Consider the following 19,189-nt stretch of genomic DNA (forward strand, 5'->3'; position numbering starts at 1 on the left):
ATGTGGTAAGGGTCACACTCTACTCTCCATATCGCCCCCCATCCCTGGAACTCAAGGCCATCCCTTTATTCCAGAAGGAAGGGGACAACGTTCTGTCCAGAGCTCAGTATCCTCAAATCCTAGGAGACCTCTGCATTGGTGACTTTTATATCTCCTCATTTTTTCAGGCATCCTCAGATGGTCTCAAAAACAAATTAATAATGTTTGATTGATTGAGACCTGAGCTAAGAGACATAAGTTTATTATTGCCATCTTGGAGAACCACACATGCTGACCTCACCCGTGAAGCTAGGGCATATGGAGTTGGCCCCTCAGAGGCTCCTGATTCTGCTGGGCAGCAGCTGGCCTGGCACTTTGACATCTCGTTCCCATATACATATGCTGCTCGGTGGTGAGGAGGTGGGAAGGAGGAAGGACTGGGGTTTCAGAGGCACTGAGGTGTTGGGCCTGCCTCTGTTGGCACGGTCTCTTCTCTCTCTTATGAAATGCTCTTGTCAACGTAAGGATGTCCTGACAGGCGAGAGAAAGGAATCCCAGTGGTGGGAACTTGGCTGTGGTTAATATGTAAGAGAAAGATGGAGGTTTGCTCACAGGAAGTCGAAAGGCCCTGGTGGCCAAATGAAGAAGCAAACGTTAGGGTGTGGTTTTTGGTTCTTTGGTTGTCTGTTTTGTTTTAATATATAGTCCAACATCTATTGCAGTGTAGTAATTTGATCCTTTCTGGTGTAAGCAGACTCCACATCTCTATTGAAGGACTGCTTATAAGTTAATAGATGAAATTCCTAGGTAAGACCCCAGCATTGGGTAATTATTACAGTGACATTCCAATGCATTTATAGACATGTTCATGCTTGTGGTAAATATACAGACACAGGTACAAGTACACATAAAAGCCTTAGTCTTCTATATATATTTTATGCTTCTCACTAGATAAAAAAATAAATATCTTCCAAGATTGACCTTTACCCATCAGTGACTAAGCCTCTTTATTTTAGGGTTAGATACCTCTGTATTTTAGGATTAGTTATGGGTGGGGTGGATGGTCTTGGAGAGCCCCTTAGGACCTGTTGTTCCTTTTAGTACATCATCTAGCTGCCAGTCCATAATCTACATACCACAGGACATCATCCGAGCCAAGGAGATCATTGCCCAGATCAACACCCTGAAAACCCAAGTTAGCTACTACGCAGAACGGCTCTCAAGGGCAGCCAAGGACAGGTCTGCCACTGGCCTTGAGAGGACACTCGCCATCTTGGCAGACAAGGTAGGAGGGGCTGCCCGAATGCATGTGGGGTGGAGAGGTCCCTTGGGTTTCTGGAAGCTCCTGGACCACCAAGGGCCACCCAGGCATGTCTAGAGCTGGCCTTAAGAAAGTGGCATTGTGACGACCTTGAAGCTTTCTCTCTTATTAAAGTCCACATCCCAGAAATTCACAGGGAAGTCTGGGGATCTGCCCATGGTCAGAGCCCAGGTTGTGACTCTCAGGTGTGGCTTGAGGCCAGTATGTTGATTTGTCTTCTAGCAAGTAAATCCTTGCATTTATTTTCTTGGGACTCGTTGCCCACATCAGCTTCCTTAGTGACTTCCTAGTCAGCACCTATGTAGTAGCAATTATTCAGACATAAGAAATGAACAGTATAATCTTATTGGCTTATATATAATAATTTTAAAAGTTCTGTCTAACATCACGCAGTCCCGATTAAAAAAATCTCCACACAGAGAGTGGCTATATCAGCTTCTGATGGATGGTGTTCTTTCCAACTACTCAGTCTCTTTCCCTTCGCACACAGATTCTGATTACACCTCTCCACCCACACCTGATTTGCTGGGTAGGAGCTGTTGTTCGTGCGCAGAATGTGTTATATTCTTCACATGAGTTTGCACAGTATAAAGACAGACCAGGACCACTAAGAAAGGAAGCCATAGTCGTCAGCAGTAGGACTAGAAATGGCAGGACTCCTGTTGCAGTCTCCAAGACTAGGAGTCCAATAGTTCAGAGCCTGGAACATTCAAAAACGCTTTAGTGGTTGAACAAAAGTAATGTGTGGCTTCTGGGGACTAGCCTCTGCCAGGCTGGGGCACATTCCACCATGCTGTCAAGGCTGGAGTATGAGCCCTTTTCTCCAGTGAGCTGGAGCCAAAGGCAAGCAGAGCTAAAAATGTTAGATTCTTCAGCCCCTTACTTCTTCCTTGACCACTTCCGGGATAAACAGATCTCAAGCACACCCGTGTCCTCTAGTCTACCAGGAGATTCTTGCTGATATTATCCCTGTGGAGCAGGGTGGGTGGCAGAAGCCCTGGCCGTAGCCTGTCTCCTTCTTCAAGAGAAAGCATGCTTAGCATCCCTGGTTTGTGTGTACCTACAGACCCGGCAGTTGGTCACTGTCTGTGACTGTAAGCTGCTGGCCAACTCCATCCACGGGTTGAATGCCGCACGGCCTGACTACATTGCTTCCAAGGCCTCCCCTACCTCGACTGAGGAGGAGCAGGTGATGCTTCGGAATGACCAGGACACCCTCATGGCCAGGTGGGCAGGGAGGAGCAGCCGGTCTTCCCTGCAGGTGGACTGGCATGAGGAAGAGTGGGTGAGTCTGCTGCCCCTGCCCGTTGGCCTGCTGCTGAACTTGGAAACGATAGAACTCCTGCCTGTGTCCTCCCTCACGGAGTGCCCAAAAGGCCGGCCCCTTTGTTAGCAAGCTCCAGCTCTGCTTCCCCGATGGCCCTAGGCCACTTGATGCTGAGAAGTAGACTGTTTTCAGACCACGGTGGGTGTGAATTGTACATGATTGTGCCGGGAGCCAGGCCTCTCCTCTTCCTCAGTCCTTGGCTCATCCTTTGCCCTTGAGTGCTCTTTGTGTTCCAATGCAGGAGCTCAGGTGCTCAGGCTACTGCTACCCCTGACATGTCACTTTGGTGTTCCAGAGTTGGCCGGAGAGCTGGATCCTTGTCTCTTTAGGAAGGGAACAGTCCACAACTTGTTGCCATTAGCTGGGGCTACTGCTCAGAGGCATTCTGTGAAACATTGAATTATTAATTGGCAGCAAAGTGTTCCTCCAGCCCTGGCAGCCTGTGGTCTGTGTGGGTTTCTGCAGCTCACTTCCAGCCTGCCCTCTCCTCCTCCCAACTCCCTCACCCCTGCCACCAGCTGTTTCCATTCGTGTCCATCAGGAGGAGACCTCCGTGTGTGATGACTGTAGATGGTCCACAGTGGAAGGGGAAAAGAGATAATGAGCTCTTAGTGCCCTGTGGCCTGTTGGGTGAGGCTGGAAGGCTGGCTGTCTTCCACAGAGTTGGCAGCGAATGTCTGCTAAGCTTTCAAGTCACTGACCACAGGCTGCAGATGGTCTTTGCAGAGCCAATCTGACTTGAACGGCAATGTAGACATGATCAGGCCGGGACTAAGGGAGAGATGGGGGAGGCTGCGTTCTGTCTGTTCTTGTTCTTCTGTTGCACAAATTGACCCAAACAGTCTTCTTGGTTTGAAGGAGAAAGTGTGGCTGAATGTGGACAAGAGCCTGGAGTGTATCATCCAACGGGTAGACAAGCTGCTGCAGAAGGAGCGTCTGCATGAGGAGGGTTGTGAGGACGTTTTCCCCTGTTCAAGCACCTGCTCCAGCAAGAAAGGTAACCGGGGCAGCCAAGCCTACTGGATCAGACCGGAGGACCCCTTCTGTGACGCCCCCTCCTCGACATGTCCCTCCTCCATGCCCACTGCTGCATGCCATCCTCACCCAAGCACACGTGCGTATGCATCCACGCTTCCCACGCTGCCTCGACTCGTGCCTCATCACTTGTGTGTCTGTGTCTCTGACTCCGTGCCTGCCTCCCCCAAGCAGGCTGCAGGGAGGGCTGTCAGGCCGCGCAGGATGTCAGCGGGAGTCCGCATGCGTAGAGCAGCAGATAGGCAGGGTGGAGACTCCTGTCATCTTTCCATGCAGCTGGAGCCCACCACATCTGCATCACCACCATGGGCGGACTGGGCCCTCCTGGGCCACAGTGTCATGGCGGGAAAGTCTTTTCAGGTTTGTAAGCTAACCTGAGAACCTGAAGGGGACTGGATGCAGATGTCTCTGTGGTGTTATTTTTGTTCTGTTGGGAATGGATAGACTGATTGAAAAAACATTAGTGAGCTTTGTAGGGACGACGCTAGATGAGGGGTGCTTGCAGCCTCACAGGCTCTTCTCATTGGCTGGGCACACTCTTATCCAGCAGAAGCATGTTGTCTAGGGTCTTGTAACTCAGTCAGATGGCAGGTTAGTTAGAGTGACCTGTTTGACACCACTCTTAGAGGGGATCCTTGAGTGTAGAACAGTGCCATGCGGTGGCACACTTCAGAAAGGGAATACGCTGAATACTGCCCTCGAGATAGCTTGAAGCCTGAGGACTGATGTGTCTAAAAACAAGATGGTCCTTGGTCCCCCCTCTCACCTTTCCTGTAAGAGCTGGAGAAATCTTGGGTCCAGTCATCTGAGCCCTGGCTGCACACCGAGCTTCTGCTCCTCTTCACTCTCCTTGAGAAGCTTGAAGGTGGAGTAAGGACAGTCAAGATGGGCAGGGTTAGGGTCCGTGTGATGAGGACTCCAAGATTCTTACTTGACAGTGGCCTTTGAAGGCAGAATCCTGAGCCTTTACCAGAGTCTCCGATAAATCCTTCGTGTGTTGTGTGTCCTTTGCCTCTCATCTGTCTGCAGTGTTTCTGGGGCGCTGTCCTTCTTGAGCCTCTGTTTAAGCAGTGTCTACATCATCTACTTTTCTGTCCCGGGGGATTACAGCTGTCACCTTTCCAAGCCTGTCATCCATTCATCAAACTAATTTGTGTCTGATTTGTTCTCATTTTCCTGTTTAATTTTGTTCTCAAAGTTCATTACCTACTTCTCTTTAATACTAACTTGTTTGTAGGACTAGGGATGTAGTTAAATGGTAGATCACCTGCCTACTTTGTATGAATGAGGCCACTTCAGAACTAAAGAAGAAATATATATAATTTTGTTTGTAACTTTAAATATTTTCTGCAGATACAGAGAAAAAAATGGTTAGATATTTTAAAATTTAGGAGCTAGTGTGTTGTGTGATCAGGCTGTTTGTCTTTGTGACTCATTTGTCTGTGGTGCTTGTCCTAGTTAGGGTTTCTAATGCTATGATAAAACACCATGATGAAAAGCAACTTGGGGAGGAAAGGGTTTATTATAATCCGTCATCCAGGGAAGTTATGGCAGGAACTCAAGACAGGAACCTGGAGACAGGAAATGACACAGAGGCCGTGGAGGAACACTCCTTACTGGCTTGCTCAGCCTGCTTTCTTATACAGAGATGGCACCACCCAGAGTGGACTGAGCCTCCCACATCAACCCCTAAATAAGAAAACGCCCCTACGGACTTGCTGGAAGGCCAGTCAAAGGCTGAATTGTTAACCCAGGACCTGTGCACACGCCAGCATCATGTAAGCCCAAGATCACATGCTGCAATTTGCAAGTGACCAGGGAGAAAGTCCATAGTGGTCATCAAATCTCAAAGGACTCCATGACCTAAGACCAGTTAGGAATCTCTAATCTGAGAGTACCAGAGGAGTCTCCTTTCTCCCCTTGGGTTGAAAGGTATGTTTACCAAACTGAGTTTTCCCCTAAGTAAACTCTCACAGGAGTAGTCCCACCCTGAGATCACCACAGTCATTCATAAAGCAGGCTCCTAAACTCTCCTCCTCATTCGTGACTCAGAGTCCTGGAAGAGAGGTTATGGAGTGGCAAAAATAAACAAACATGTAGCTTTTCAAGGCTTGGGATAATTCTCCTTAGCCAGATAGAGGTTAAATCTCTGGTTGCATCAGGTTTCACACCCATGAGGGTTCCCGTCTGTTAGCTAGCTGGTCTCAGGGTTTGAGTGCTGACCAAAGAGGCTGAGCTCTTCAACTTACAGAAAGCTTTGTATTTCCTTTCCTCTTGTCAGTTTAAGAAGTCATGTCCAAACACAACAGAGGAAGGACCCCTGCTCATCCCCCCCGACAAACCCCTAAAACTCCTTCTGGCTAGTCTTGGGGATCTGAAGCCTTCTTATTTCAGTTCCCTATGGACATCCTTTGAACTGAAGTTCAAACACAAAATGAAATTCAGTTTTACTCCTTTGATGCCTTTTCAAACTGTATTTTTTTCAGGTGGCACATCCATTTAACTAGAAATTTTAGCATTTTTTAAGGGCAATGTGAAATTGAAATGAGTACATCCCAGTAAGACTCAGCAAAAGTAGACTAGAATCAAAATTGGTGTGCTTTGAAGACCTGAGGGACAGCTTAGCTGGAGGACAGCCTAGCTGGAGGATAGTCTAACTGGAGGACAGTCTAACTGGAGGACAGCCTAACTGGAGGACAGTCTAACTGGAGGACAGCCTAGCTGGAGGACAGTCTAACTGGAGGACAGCCTAACTGGAGGACAGTCTAACTGGAGGACAGCCTAGCTGGAGGACAGCCTAACTGGAGGACAGCCTAACTGGAGGACAGCCTAGCTGGAGGACAGTCTAACTGGAGGACAGTCTAACTGGAGGACAGCCTAGCTGGAGGACAGTCTAACTGGAGGACAGTCTAACTGGAGGACAGCCTAGCTGGAGGACAGTCTAGCTGGAGGACAGCCTAGCTGGAGGACAGTCTAACTGGAGGACAGTCTAACTGGAGGACAGCCTAACTGGAGGACAGTCTAACTGGAGGACAGCCTAGCTGGAGGACAGCCTAGCTGGAGGACAGTCTAACTGGAGGACAGTCTAGCTGGAGGACAGCCTAGCTGGAGGACAGTCTAACTGGAGGACAGTCTAACTGGAGGACAGCCTAACTGGAGGACAGTCTAACTGGAGGACAGCCTAGCTGGAGGACAGCCTAGCTGGAGGACAGTCTAGCTGGAGGACAGTCTAGCTGGAGGACAGCCTAGCTGGAGGACAGTCTAGCTGGAGGACAGTCTAACTGGAGGACAGCCTAGCTGGAGGACAGTCTAGCTGGAGGACAGTCTAACTGGAGGACAGCCTAACTGGAGGACAGTCTAACTGGAGGACAGCCTAGCTGGAGGACAGTCTAGCTGGAGGACAGTCTAACTGGAGGACAGCCTAGCTGGAGGACAGTCTAGCTGGAGGACAGTCTAACTGGAGGACAGCCTAGCTGGAGGACAGTCTAGCTGGAGGACAGTCTAACTGGAGGACAGTCTAGCTGGAGGACAGTCTAACTGGAGGACAGTCTAACTGGAGGACAGTCTAACTGGAGGACAGTCTAGCTGGAGGACAGTCTAACTGGAGGACAGTCTAACTGGAGGACAGCCTAGCTGGAGGACAGCCTAGCTGGAGGACAGTCTAGCTGGAGGACAGTCTAGCTGGAGGACAGTCTAACTGGAGGACAGCCTAGCTGGAGGACAGTCTAGCTGGAGGACAGCCTAACTGGAGGACAGCCTAGCTGGAGGACAGCCTAGCTGGAGGACAGTCTAGCTGGAGGACAGTCTAACTGGAGGACAGCCTAGCTGGAGGACAGTCTAACTGGAGGACAGTCTAACTGGAGGACAGTCTAGCTGGAGGACAGTCTAACTGGAGGACAGCCTAGCTGGAGGACAGCCTAGCTGGAGGACAGTCTAGCTGGAGGACAGCCTAGCTGGAGGACAGTCTAACTGGAGGACAGTCTAGCTGGAGGACAGTCTAACTGGAGGACAGCCTAACTGGAGGACAGTCTAGCTGGAGGACAGTCTAACTGGAGGACAGTCTAACTGGAGGACAGTCTAGCTGGAGGACAGTCTAGCTGGAGGACAGTCTAACTGGAGGACAGTCTAACTGGAGGACAGCCTAGCTGGAGGACAGTCTAACTGGAGGACAGTCTAACTGGAGGACAGTCTAGCTGGAGGACAGTCTAGCTGGAGGACAGTCTAACTGGAGGACAGTCTAGCTGGAGGACAGTCTAACTGGAGGACAGCCTAACTGGAGGACAGTCTAGCTGGAGGACAGCCTAACTGGAGGACAGTCTAGCTGGAGGATAGTCTAACTGGAGGACAGCCTAGCTGGAGGACAGTCTAGCTGGAGGACAGTCTAACTGGAGGACAGTCTAACTGGAGGACAGCCTAGCTGGAGGACAGTCTAGCTGGAGGACAGTCTAACTGGAGGACAGCCTAGCTGGAGGACAGCCTAGCTGGAGGACAGCCTAGCTGGAGGACAGCCTAGCTGGAGGACAGCCTAGCTGGAGGACAGTCTAACTGGAGGACAGTCTAACTGGAGGACAGTCTAACTGGAGGACAGCCTAGCTGGAGGACAGTCTAACTGGAGGACAGCCTAACTGGAGGACAGTCTAACTGGAGGACAGTCTAGCTGGAGGACAGTCTAACTGGAGGACAGTCTAGCTGGAGGACAGTCTAGCTGGAGGACAGTCTAACTGGAGGACAGTCTAGCTGGAGGACAGTCTAACTGGAGGACAGTCTAGCTGGAGGACAGTCTAGCTGGAGGACAGTCTAGCTGGAGGACAGTCTAACTGGAGGACAGCCTAGCTGGAGGACAGTCTAACTGGAGGACAGTCTAACTGGAGGACAGCCTAGCTGGAGGACAGCCTAACTGGAGGACAGCCTAGCTGGAGGACAGTCTAGCTGGAGGACAGCCTAGCTGGAGGACAGTCTAACTAGAGGAGTTTCCTAATTGGAGCCATCTTCCAAATCACGCAGCTTTTACATTTAGTTTAATTGGGTTTTAAAGACTGGCATATGGTTCCTTTGGCGTCTTGGTTTTATCATTGGGCCTTACCAGTTTGAAGGTCAGCAGTAGATCCTGAACCCTGGATTCTCCAGTAAACAGGGACAGTGGGCTCCACAGTTGACATGCAGACTTGATTGATCAGTCTGTCTCATTCGATGTTGTAAGCTAACATGGGCTCCATCATTGCACCATCATCAGTGTGGCATCTGTGGCGTTGTGTGCGTTGGTTCACTCATCTAGAAGAACATTGTATGTTGATGTGTTAGCAACATGGATGTTGGCTCTGGTGAATCACTGTTGTTCACCACCGAGAGGGCTCAGCTGCTCACAGCAGCAAGTATGCTGCCCTTGGGAAACTGAGTAAGAGGTGCCTGGGCCCCAGGCCTCTTCTCCATCTGTTTAACCACCTTGTTGCAAGCTGCTGATGCAGCAGCTCTGAGACTGAGTTGCTCATGTTTGAACTGTGTGCTGCTCCTTAATCATCCCTGTTGCCCTCCATTTCTGTGCAGATTGCAGCCCCCCTCCTGAAGAGTCCAGCCCAGGTACGTGGTCTCCGTTCAAGGTTCCTGCTGGTGTCTTTTAAATATTCAGGGAGTACTTGTAGTTCAATTATCTAAGATTGGTTTGTGTTCCCATAATTGGGAAAATACCTTAGGACTTCCATTGTTTTGAGGTTTGGTGAGGGACCTGTGGGACTGAGGGAATTATGGCCTAAAGCAGGCTGCTAGACACATTATGGTTTTCCTTCTGTATCCTAAAGCCTTTTCACAAGATTTACTTCTGAGTCCATTGGGTCCAGTGGTGGGTGATCTGATTTAGAAAGCTACATGTTTGTGAATATTCCTTGTCCGTTCACTTGAACTCTTGCACATAGCTCTAAAGGCACAGTTGGATGATTTGTATCCACTGGGGATGTGGTGGTGTAGCAGCCTCTCGTCAGCTTCTGGATGCAGCTTTAGGACTCTTACCAGACATCGATCTGGGCCTCAGTTGGGATTACTGCTAAAAATGAAATCTTTCTGCTACATTTTCATGGAGAACCCAATGTCCCTGGTTCTAGCTCAGGGGTTGGTGAACTATGGTCTTGAACTAAATCCTGGCCACAGCCTGCATTTGTAACATTTTGTCTATCACCTATTATCTTGAGTTGTGCAGCAGAGACTCTGTTGCTCTCCTAGTCTGTAAAGACTCTGTTATAGGTTGTGACAACCCCTGATCTCGTTCCTAATGAGCTTCCTTTATATGGCTTGTGGTTTTCTCAGTGTGCATGAGCCTTTCTTCCCCCAAAACAATGTTTTACTAAAAAAAAAAAAATAGCTATATGATCAGTCCAATGATTGCATATTTCTGAGTAGATGTAAGATGGAAAGACACCTGCTTAATATCTAGAGTACAGCAAACAGTGGGCACAGGATTTGTGGGGCCATTTCTGCCCACTGACACAGTGCTGAGTCCACTGACGGTGACCACCTGGCAGCAGTCCCAGAACCGCACTGAGGTAGTGTCTAACTAGGCTCATCATGTCTTCCCAGTTTGCTTTAGGTCCCTTTATGGTTCTCTTTCCCCAGACATGAGTGGAGCAGCCGTGAGTAGATCTTAGGTCCCAGTGTCATGGATGAGCCCTCGGGGCCATGGAGCCTTAGTAGATGCACAGTTAACCTTGCTCTCTACTTGCCTGCAACTCTGGGACCATGGCCAGCAGTGAGGACCAGAAGGGGTGACCTGTTAGCCTGCGGCAGGAGCTCAGGGGCTGTTCTCCACTCTGGTTTCTTTCTGGCTTGTAGAACTCTTCCTCCACTCGGGAAGCACTGGTGGCTTTTCCACAGTTGATGTTAAATGGAGAAAAATGGTTCCCTGCCAGGAGTCCTGTACTGCATATTTAGTCTGTATTAAACACACACAATCCAGAGGCTGGAGAGATGGGTAAAGTGGTAAAGTGTTTGCTGCGTGATCATGAGGATCTGATTTCAAAGTCCCCAGCACCCAAGAGAAAAGCCAGGTGTGGCAGAGCATGCCTGTAATCCCAACACTGGGAGCCAGGTGGAGACAGGCTGGTCCTGAGGTTGCTGGCTGGCCAGGAGGTCGGCCAGTTGGTGAGCATCAGGTGTATCAAGAGACCCTATCTCAAAAAGTAAGATGGGAGTGGTAGGAGAGGACACTAGACATCAACTTCTAGTCTTCACGCATGTTGTACATATGGATACACACACCTCCATATGTAGTATACATGCATATACTACATATACATAAAAGATCAACAAATATACAGACACAACACTTTGTCTCTCATTCCCTGTTTGTACTGATGGGTTAATGAAAAAACAAACAAAGCAAAAGCAGGCTGTGGATTAGAGGAGCACTTGAGGTTCCCTGAAGTAGGAACCATGGACCATGGGTTCCAGGCAGCTGGCGTCACAAGTAGCAGGTGGCTGAGAGTTTACCCCTTAGAAGCAGAACAGCTGCAGCATCTGGAACATTGATTGCTTAGTTGACCTGTTTTTTAAAAAATAATAGTAACAGTAACAAGTAGCAGTTACAGTAGTCGTCTTTCATTTGAGGTAGCACATTGAAAACCCTTTACCAACTTCAGCATCCCAGCCATTTTTATTTGCCAGGACTAGGTAGATTCCATGTGCTGCCATTGTAATCAGTTTGGCTTTTTTTTTTTTTTTAAATTGTGAGTTTCTGTTCATACTCAAGACACCTACTGCCACCTTACTCCTGCTCTCTCCTCAGCAGAAGCAGGCTCACTACTAAAGATAATGGCTTGAGAGTCAGTCAGACATTTGCAGGGGCCCGTTCTGTTTGTGTCTTAGAAGGGCTCTTAGCCGCGGAGCCCATTTCCGCCCCACGTGGATAAGATGGGAATGCTGTTAGAAATGCTGGGAATGGCGGTTGGTGCCCTCCCTGAACTCTGGCCGCCCAGACTTGTCTGGTGCCATCTGGGAAGATGGCACACTCACCCTCTTGCAGCTTCATGTCACCAGTTTCCAAGACAAGTGTTGCAGTGCCTTTAAGCAGTTTCTTCTGTGCTCTTTTTTCTTTCTAGTTTAGCAAATAAGTCTTTCTTATATGAATTTCACTTCTGAAAAAAGTGGCTAAAGTGAAAACGTCATCTTGGGGAAGCTTGCTGGGTTAAACAGCTTGATGCTCTGATTATTTTCAGGTTAAAATGGCCATGGTTATCCTATGAATTGTATATGTGTAGTAATTGGAAAAGCAAAGTAAAAATGATCTAAGCATTTCAATTCTTACTCAAGAGCAGTATTTAGGGGACAGAGGGAACTTGGTTGTTTTTATTTTTTGAGGTTGGATATTAGTATGTAGTCTAGGCTAGCCTTGAACTTGTTACCCCCCTACCTCAGCCTCCCAGGCCCTGGGATTATAGGCATGCACTACCATACCTGGCTTATGAAGAAGATTTTTATTGACTGCACCATTCCTAAATGATGTGCTATACTCCATAGTTTTCGTTGGCCATTTTTGATCGACTCTGTTGACAGAGTTCTTCAAAGAAACAGGAAACTTGTCTGAGAAGAACAGAGGGAGAGTTAGGTCTGTGAGTCTATCTAGTGCTTCTCTCTGATTTTCCCAAGAAATACCACGTGGCTGAGGGGTCCAGGACCTTGCCTGTGTTCGCCACTGCTCAGCAGCCAGGCCTGGAACTCATATTTTCCACTTCTCAGTCCAGTGTTCTTTGTCACTGTGTCATATTTGCTAAGACCTTTCTGCTTTAGATTCTAAATATAAGCTGCTTTTCCATTACAGACATAGCCCTTGTCCACAGGCAGTGTGTCTGCATATCTAGTTAGATCATTTCCAACCCTGGACTGTTTCGTGTACTTAGGCCTGTTGTTGAGTATGGGCAAGTTCCTCTACACATTCTTGGAGCTAGAGTGCTAGCCAGATGGTGAACAAGCAGGGCCAGCCTCCTCCTCTTAGTGTCTCCGGCTGTGTGTGTGAGAGGCCGAGGTCCCCCAGCAGTGCGGTGGCTGGTCTGAGGGCGCTGTCTCCTGCGTGCCCTCTCTCTCTCAGGGTTGCACTGCCTTAAGCTGGTTTGGAGAGCTGGCTTCACCCAGTAGGGTGTGCTGATGCCTCTTTTTGGACATGGCATGTCTTTTTGATGTCTTCCAAGAAGGAAGCAAACGAAGGCCGAGCCCGAGCTGCCCCAACCCTGCTCTTCCCTCCAGGGCTCTATTTTTAAAGGGTTGTTTTGGTATCGGGTCAAAGTTCCATCACATTTCTGAAAGCAAACTGAGCTGGAAATAGTTGCATCAAGCGGGGAAGTGGGGACTGAGCACAGAGGAGGGGACAGGAGCAGAGTTGGCACCGTGCTGGGAGAAGGGCCATGGCGTACACCCTGTCTGTGGGCATTCCTTGTGGGGTAGAGGACCGCCAGGCTGTGGTGCACACACAGTCTGTTTGTGGCCTTGTCACGACCTACAAAGGCTTCTGTGGGTGTTCTCTTCAACAGCCTTAGTCTTGCCTGTGGAGGAAGGAGTCCCTAGTAGTTTTAGGGTGGCTGGTGTATGTGGATGCCACCAGAGTCGAACTCCTTTAGTTTACTGCAACAAGCGAGGCAGAGGGATGGAGCAGAGTCGGCTCTGGGCAGAACTTAGTGCTACTTCTTCAGGGGCAAGCAAGGTGAGACGGTCCAGAGAGGCGGAGGGTGTGAGAGGCAGGGTGGAACAATGGTTAGGGCAGTGGCTTGCTGCTTTACAGGACCTTCTTGAAGCCTTCCTTTCAGTTCTGACAACTCTTCACTCTGTGCAGGTGAATGGAGCGAGGCCCTTTACCCTCTGCTGACCACCCTCACAGACTGTGTGGCCATGATGAGCGACAAAGCCAAGAAGGCCATGGTCTTCCTGCTCATGCAGGACAGTGCCCCCACCATTGCCTCATACCTGAGCCTGCAGTACCGCCGTGACGTCGTCTTCTGCCAAACCGTAAGCCTCCAGAGGACATCAGGGTGCTCTTGGGCACCTCCTACCTCCGGGAAAGAGACTCAGCAGCTCTGTCCTTTCTCTGTACTTGCGCAAAGCACAGGGGCCTTGTTTCCCCAACCTGTTGCTTTAAAGTTTCCTTAATAGAGAGGCACAGGAAGGAGATACCTCATTGGTGGGCATTTGTTCCTCCTGAAGAGCCAGCTCCGACAGGAGAGCCAGCACCAAGCAGGACAGTGGCAAAGGCCGATGTCACCTCCTTTTTCTGCACAAGGGATGTGACCAAGGGTCGCATGGGTGCTTGTCAGTGCAGTTGGAACAGCAGGCACTCAGGTTCTGTGGCTTATCACAGGGCTCCATTTAAAGACTTCAGTTACCATTCAGTGAGAATTGTGATGAATCTCCCAAGTTAAAAGACACCAGTAATAGAACTCATGATGTGAGTAGCTTGGAGGGGCCTGGTGCTCTGTAGCTACCCCACCGATGCTGGGAAGCCTGTTTCTTCACACAGAAAACCTCCCTAAGGAAGCTGGGCAGCTACGCTCACTCTTGTGCAGTGAACACAAGCAGGCACATATGCAGGCAGAACAGTGGATACATAATAAATAAATATTTTTTAAAAGGCCTGTTTACACACCACTCCCTGTGCCTCCCCACAGCTGACGGCCCTCATCTGCGGCTTCATCATCAAGCTGAGGAACTGCCTGCACGATGACGGCTTCCTGCGGCAGCTCTATACCATCGGGCTTCTGGCCCAGTTTGAGAGCCTGCTGAGCACCTATGGTGAGACCCCATCCTGGGTGTGACCACTGGCCCAGGGATTCTGTGGACTGTGTTCTGCCTCTACCTCCTTCCTTCCTTATTGATGAGTTCGAACATCAAACAGGATATGTACAAAGAAGCAGGCGATACTCCTGCATAGGTTCGCAGGAGTCATGTCATGTATCTTGACGGTCTTTCTAGTGAGCATGGAGGATGATTTGGGTTTCTTCTGAATGACTCCCACTAAATCTTTGATGCAGGGATACCTGTCCATGAAGACATTTGTAATTGTGTGGGCTCCTTTTCTAGCTGAGAAGGAGAGTTGCTGGGTCAAGGGGAAGAAGGGGTAGTTAGAAACTTAAAAGCTGATTCCAAATTGCAGTTTAGGGAGACTCTCTTCCCCCTAGACTTGTTTTCTATTATTTCTTCCAAGAAGGTGAAAATGGACTGCTTTGAAAAAGTATGTTTTCACCGTGGGATTATAGTTTGTTTGTTTGTTTGTTTATTTATTTATTTATTTATTTATTTATTCTTTTATATACTATGTCCCAACCCCAACATTTCCCCTCCCTCCTCTCCCCCTGCTCCTTCCCCACTCCTTCCCCTCTCCTCCCAATCCATTCCTCCATTAGGAGGTTGATACAGGAGTATCAACCAAACATGGCAAATGAGGTTGCAGTAAGGTGGCACCTCCCCACATATTTAGGCTGGATGGGCAACCCAGTAGGAGGAAGAGTTCCAAAAACAGGCAAAAGTGTAGGGACAGCCCCTGCTCCCACTGCTAGGAGTTCCACAAGAAGACCAAACTAGGCAACCATAACATATACGCAGAGGACCTAGGTCAGACCCATACAAGGCTCCCTGGTTGTCAGTTCAGGCTCTATGGCCCCTGTGAGCCCTGGCTAGTTGATTCTGTGGACTGTGTTATTGTGGTGTCCTTGACCCCTCTGGCTCCTATTTTCTGAAGGATTCCCTGAGCTTGACCTAATGTTTGGCTATGGGTCTCTGCATCTGTTTCCATCAGTTGCTGGATGGAGCCTCTCTGATGGAAATTGGGCTAGGCACCAATCTATGAGTATAGCAGAATATCATCAAGAATCGTTCCATTGTGGTTGGTCATGGTGTTTTTGTTTTTGTTGTTGTTTGTTTTTCCAGTCATGTTTGGTTCTACCCTAGCTCTCTGGGCTATCCAGCCTCTGGGTCCTGGCCATCCAGGCAGTGTCAAGTGTAGGCTTCCTCTTGTGGTAAAGATCTCAAGCTGGACCAGTCATTGGTTGACCACTCCCACAATTTTGGCACCACCCCGTACATCTTGTAGACAGGACAAATTGTAGGTCAAAGGTTTTGTGGTTGGGTTGGTTCCTCAACTGGAAATCTTGCCTGGCTATAGTAGATGACCAGTTCAGGCTCCGTATCCCCCATTTCTAGGTGTCTTAGCTAAGGTCACACTCATAGATTCCATGGAGTTTCCACTACACTAAGTTTCTGCCTTGTCCTCCAAATGCCCCCCAATTCCAGTTGTCTCTCCCAGAACTCTCTCCCTCCATTTGCCCCTACCTGATCCTTCCTGTTCCCATCCCTATCTGCTCCCAGACCACCTGAGATATCTCTTCTATTTCCCCTTCCCAGCATGCATTCCCCTCCCCTTGAGCCCTCCTTGTTACCTAGCCTCTCCGTGTCTGTGGATTGTAGCATGATTATCCTTTACGGCTAATAGCCACTTAAAAGTGAGTACATACAATGTTTATCTTTCCAGGTCTGGGTTACCTCACTCAGGATGATTTTTTCTAGTTCCATCCATTTGCCTGCAAATTTCATGGTGTTATGTTTTTTTTTAACAGACGAGTAATACTCCATTGTGGAAATGTGCCACTTTTTTTTTTTTTTTTTTTTTTTTTTTTTTTTTTTTTTTTTTTACCCATTCTTTGATTGAGAGGCATCCAGGTTGTTTCCAGTTTCTGGTTATTATGAAAAAGTTGCTATGACTGAATATAGCTGAGCAAATATCCTGGTGGTATGGTAGAGCACCTTTGGATATATGCCCAGGAGTGGTATTGTTGGGTTTTGAGGTAGATTGATTCCCAGTTTTCTGAAAAACCACTATATTGATTTCCAAAGTGGCTATACAAGTTTATACTCCCACCAGCAATGGAGGAGTGTTCCCCTTGTTCCACATCCTCTTCAGCATAAATTGTCACTTGTGTTACTGATCTTAGCCATTCTGACAAGTGTGAAATCTCAAAAGTAAGTTTTGATTTGCATTTCCCTGATAGCTAAGGATGTTGAGCATCTCCTTAAGTGTTTCTCTGCCATTTGAGAGTCCTCTGTTTAGATCTTTACCCCATTTTTAATTGGATTATTTGAGCGTTTTTTTTTTATTTTTTTATTTATTTATTTATTTTTTTTGATGTCTAGTTTCTTGAGTTCTTTAAATATTTTAGAAATGAGTCCTCCGTCAGATGTGGAGTTGGTGAAAATCTTTTCCCATTCTGTGGGCTGCCATTTTGTCCTGTTGACAGTGTCCTCTGCCTTACAGAAGCTTTTCAGATTCATGAGTTCACAGTTGTTAATTGTTGATCTTAGGGCCTATGTTCTGTTTGGGAAATTGTCTCCTGTGCCAATGCATTCAAGGCTATTCCCCACTTTCTCTCCTATCAGGGTCAGTGAATCTGGTTTTATGTTGGGGTCTTTGATCCACTTGGACTCCAGTTTTATTGAGAGTTTTGTGGTAAATATGGATCTATCTGCATTCTCCTTCTAAGGCCATACCACCCTGAACACACCCAATCTCTTCAGGTTATGGGTTTTTGATGAGGTATCCAGCCATGGGTGGTGGACGAACTGGCCACAGCAAAGCAGTTTTACTGTTTCTCTTCCCATCCTTGAAGAGCTGTTGAGGTTCCATGCACAAAAGCTTGAGAAGGGTGGTCCCCAGTTCCACCAGCCTACATTTGCAGTGTTATTATGTGGTCAGCAGTGAATTCGCTCCCAGGGTGCTATGTTGAGGGGAAGGCCTCAGAGAATGCCCACCCATCCATGCCTTAGCCCTTTGTTCACAACTGACCTGGGGAGAGGAGCAGGCCTCGACACCACCCTTCTCTCTTTGTCTTCTCCTCCCAGGAGAGGAGCTGGCCATGTTGGAGGACATGAGCCTTGGCATCATGGACTTGAGGAACGTGACCTTTAAAGTCACCCAGGCCACTTCGAATACATCAACTGACATGCTGCCAGTCATCACAGGAAACCGGTAAAAATAGCCATCTCTTGGGTGCGCCAGGCAACAGCGTTTAACTGTCTGTGTTTGTCTCCTTGCACACGGGACACGCTCTGTTATGCACTTTGCTTTTATTTGATTTTGTTTTACTCTTTTAAAACATGGCATGCAGCCTTCCCTCTACCCACATCAATTTCATAATTTCTCCTTCAGGGTCTGAGTGGGCACTTGAACCACAGTAGCCAGAGTGCCACAAATGCTCTGAAGTATGCTTTGGATATGTCCCCTACTCTCAGTGTCCTGATCTTATCCCTGCTTTCCCTCTCTTCGATAGTGATGGCTTTAATGTGCGGATCCCTCTGCCAGGACCGCTGTTCGACTCCCTGCCCCGAGAGATCCAGAGTGGCATGCTGCTGCGGGTGCAGCCAGTCCTCTTCAATGTGGGCATCAATGAGCAACAGACACTGGCTGAGAGGTGGGTGCCGCTCTCCGGGTGCCTGTGCGGCTGGGGGGTTCAAGTGTCCGTGGAGCTGTGGGTGTGGGCTCCCCTCAACTGGGGATGCACTGTGGCTGCTGAGAGATGTCGTACAACTTTTAGTAGAACGGGGCCTGATCAGATCTCCACGTTAAGTAGGTCACATTGCTGGCCATGGGTAGAAAGGATTCAAGAGAAACGTGAGGATGTTGCTGAAGAGGCCGGGCCACAGGGCAGTGCTATGGATCTGGATAGGTGGAGCTTGCTGTAAGTGTTCTGAGAAGGGACCAACTGGAGACCCATGTAAGCAGCATAGAGGATAAGTCGACTGAGGCCCTAGGCTTCTGGATTGGACAAGTGGGTTGGTGCCTTCTCTGAGCTCAGGACCATGGGGAAGGTAGTGTTTAGAGCAGATAAGGCTGAGGCACCAGCCTAGAAAACTGAGCCCTCTCAAGGCAAGATCTAGAAGAATCTAGTGTGAGGAGAATGGGCCTCTTGTGGGAGGACATTCCCTGCCTGAGACAAGTCCAGATGAGAGAGCAGAGGAGGATAGAGGAGGATGTATGAAGAGTCTGAGGAGGAGAGAGTGGAGTTGAAGAGTGAGCAGTGTTGCTCACTTGCTTGCTCCAGCGGCACATGCGTAAGTTTGTTTTGCTTCTGAGATGAAGGGAGACTGCCCAGAATGGAAAGTCCCCACCCCCGTCTCCCCGAGGGGGCAGGTGCCTGCTAGACACGAAGCTGTTGTGGTACCAGGGTGAATTGTCTATGTTGAGTACTGCCTTTGAGGCTAATGTTGGTAGGGCATAGAGCAGGGGAGTGGTGGGCTGGGCTGAGGGCCCAGGTCTCAGACTGCACAAGGATGCCCTCCTTCCCCCTTTTTACTGTTTAGCACCTTCCTTGAAGGTAGCATCTATTACTTACCTCATGTATTTGGTATAGTCATTCTTGCAACATGTAGTGGGCATAGGTCACACCCACCTGATGAGGAAAGAGCCAAGGCCCCAGCGCAGCCCAGAGGGACAGTTAGTGTTCACACAGCAGAGGGTGACTTCAGATCCCAGCATAGTCTCCTTATTCCTGGCTCCCCCTACTGCTGTC

General features: G+C 48.8%; 1 protein-coding gene across 15 annotated transcripts in view; it reads left to right on the plus strand.

The window, feature by feature from the left end:
• Nucleotides 1-19,189, plus strand: part of Inpp4a (inositol polyphosphate-4-phosphatase type I A) — a 128,252-nt gene that overhangs the window by 90,613 nt on the left and 18,450 nt on the right. For 7 of the 15 annotated variants that reach the window (XM_028865675.1, XM_037199614.1, XM_037199616.1 and 4 more), the window contains 8 exons: nucleotides 1,081-1,264; nucleotides 2,367-2,585; nucleotides 3,486-3,741; nucleotides 9,207-9,239; nucleotides 13,471-13,643; nucleotides 14,300-14,423; nucleotides 17,523-17,649; nucleotides 17,951-18,091. In XM_028865675.1, coding sequence (XP_028721508.1) covers nucleotides 1,081-1,264; nucleotides 2,367-2,585; nucleotides 3,486-3,741; nucleotides 9,207-9,239; nucleotides 13,471-13,643; nucleotides 14,300-14,423; nucleotides 17,523-17,649; nucleotides 17,951-18,091 — 1,257 coding nt within the window. The remainder of the gene's footprint in view (nucleotides 1-1,080; nucleotides 1,265-2,366; nucleotides 2,586-3,485; nucleotides 3,742-9,206; nucleotides 9,240-13,470; nucleotides 13,644-14,299; nucleotides 14,424-17,522; nucleotides 17,650-17,950; nucleotides 18,092-19,189) is intronic. The other 8 variants (XM_028865682.1, XM_028865677.2, XM_028865678.2 and 5 more) reach the window with 2 other exon arrangements.

Source organism: Peromyscus leucopus, chromosome 16_21 (assembly GCF_004664715.2).
Source record: "Peromyscus leucopus breed LL Stock chromosome 16_21, UCI_PerLeu_2.1, whole genome shotgun sequence".
Lineage (NCBI taxonomy): Eukaryota > Metazoa > Chordata > Mammalia > Rodentia > Cricetidae > Peromyscus > Peromyscus leucopus.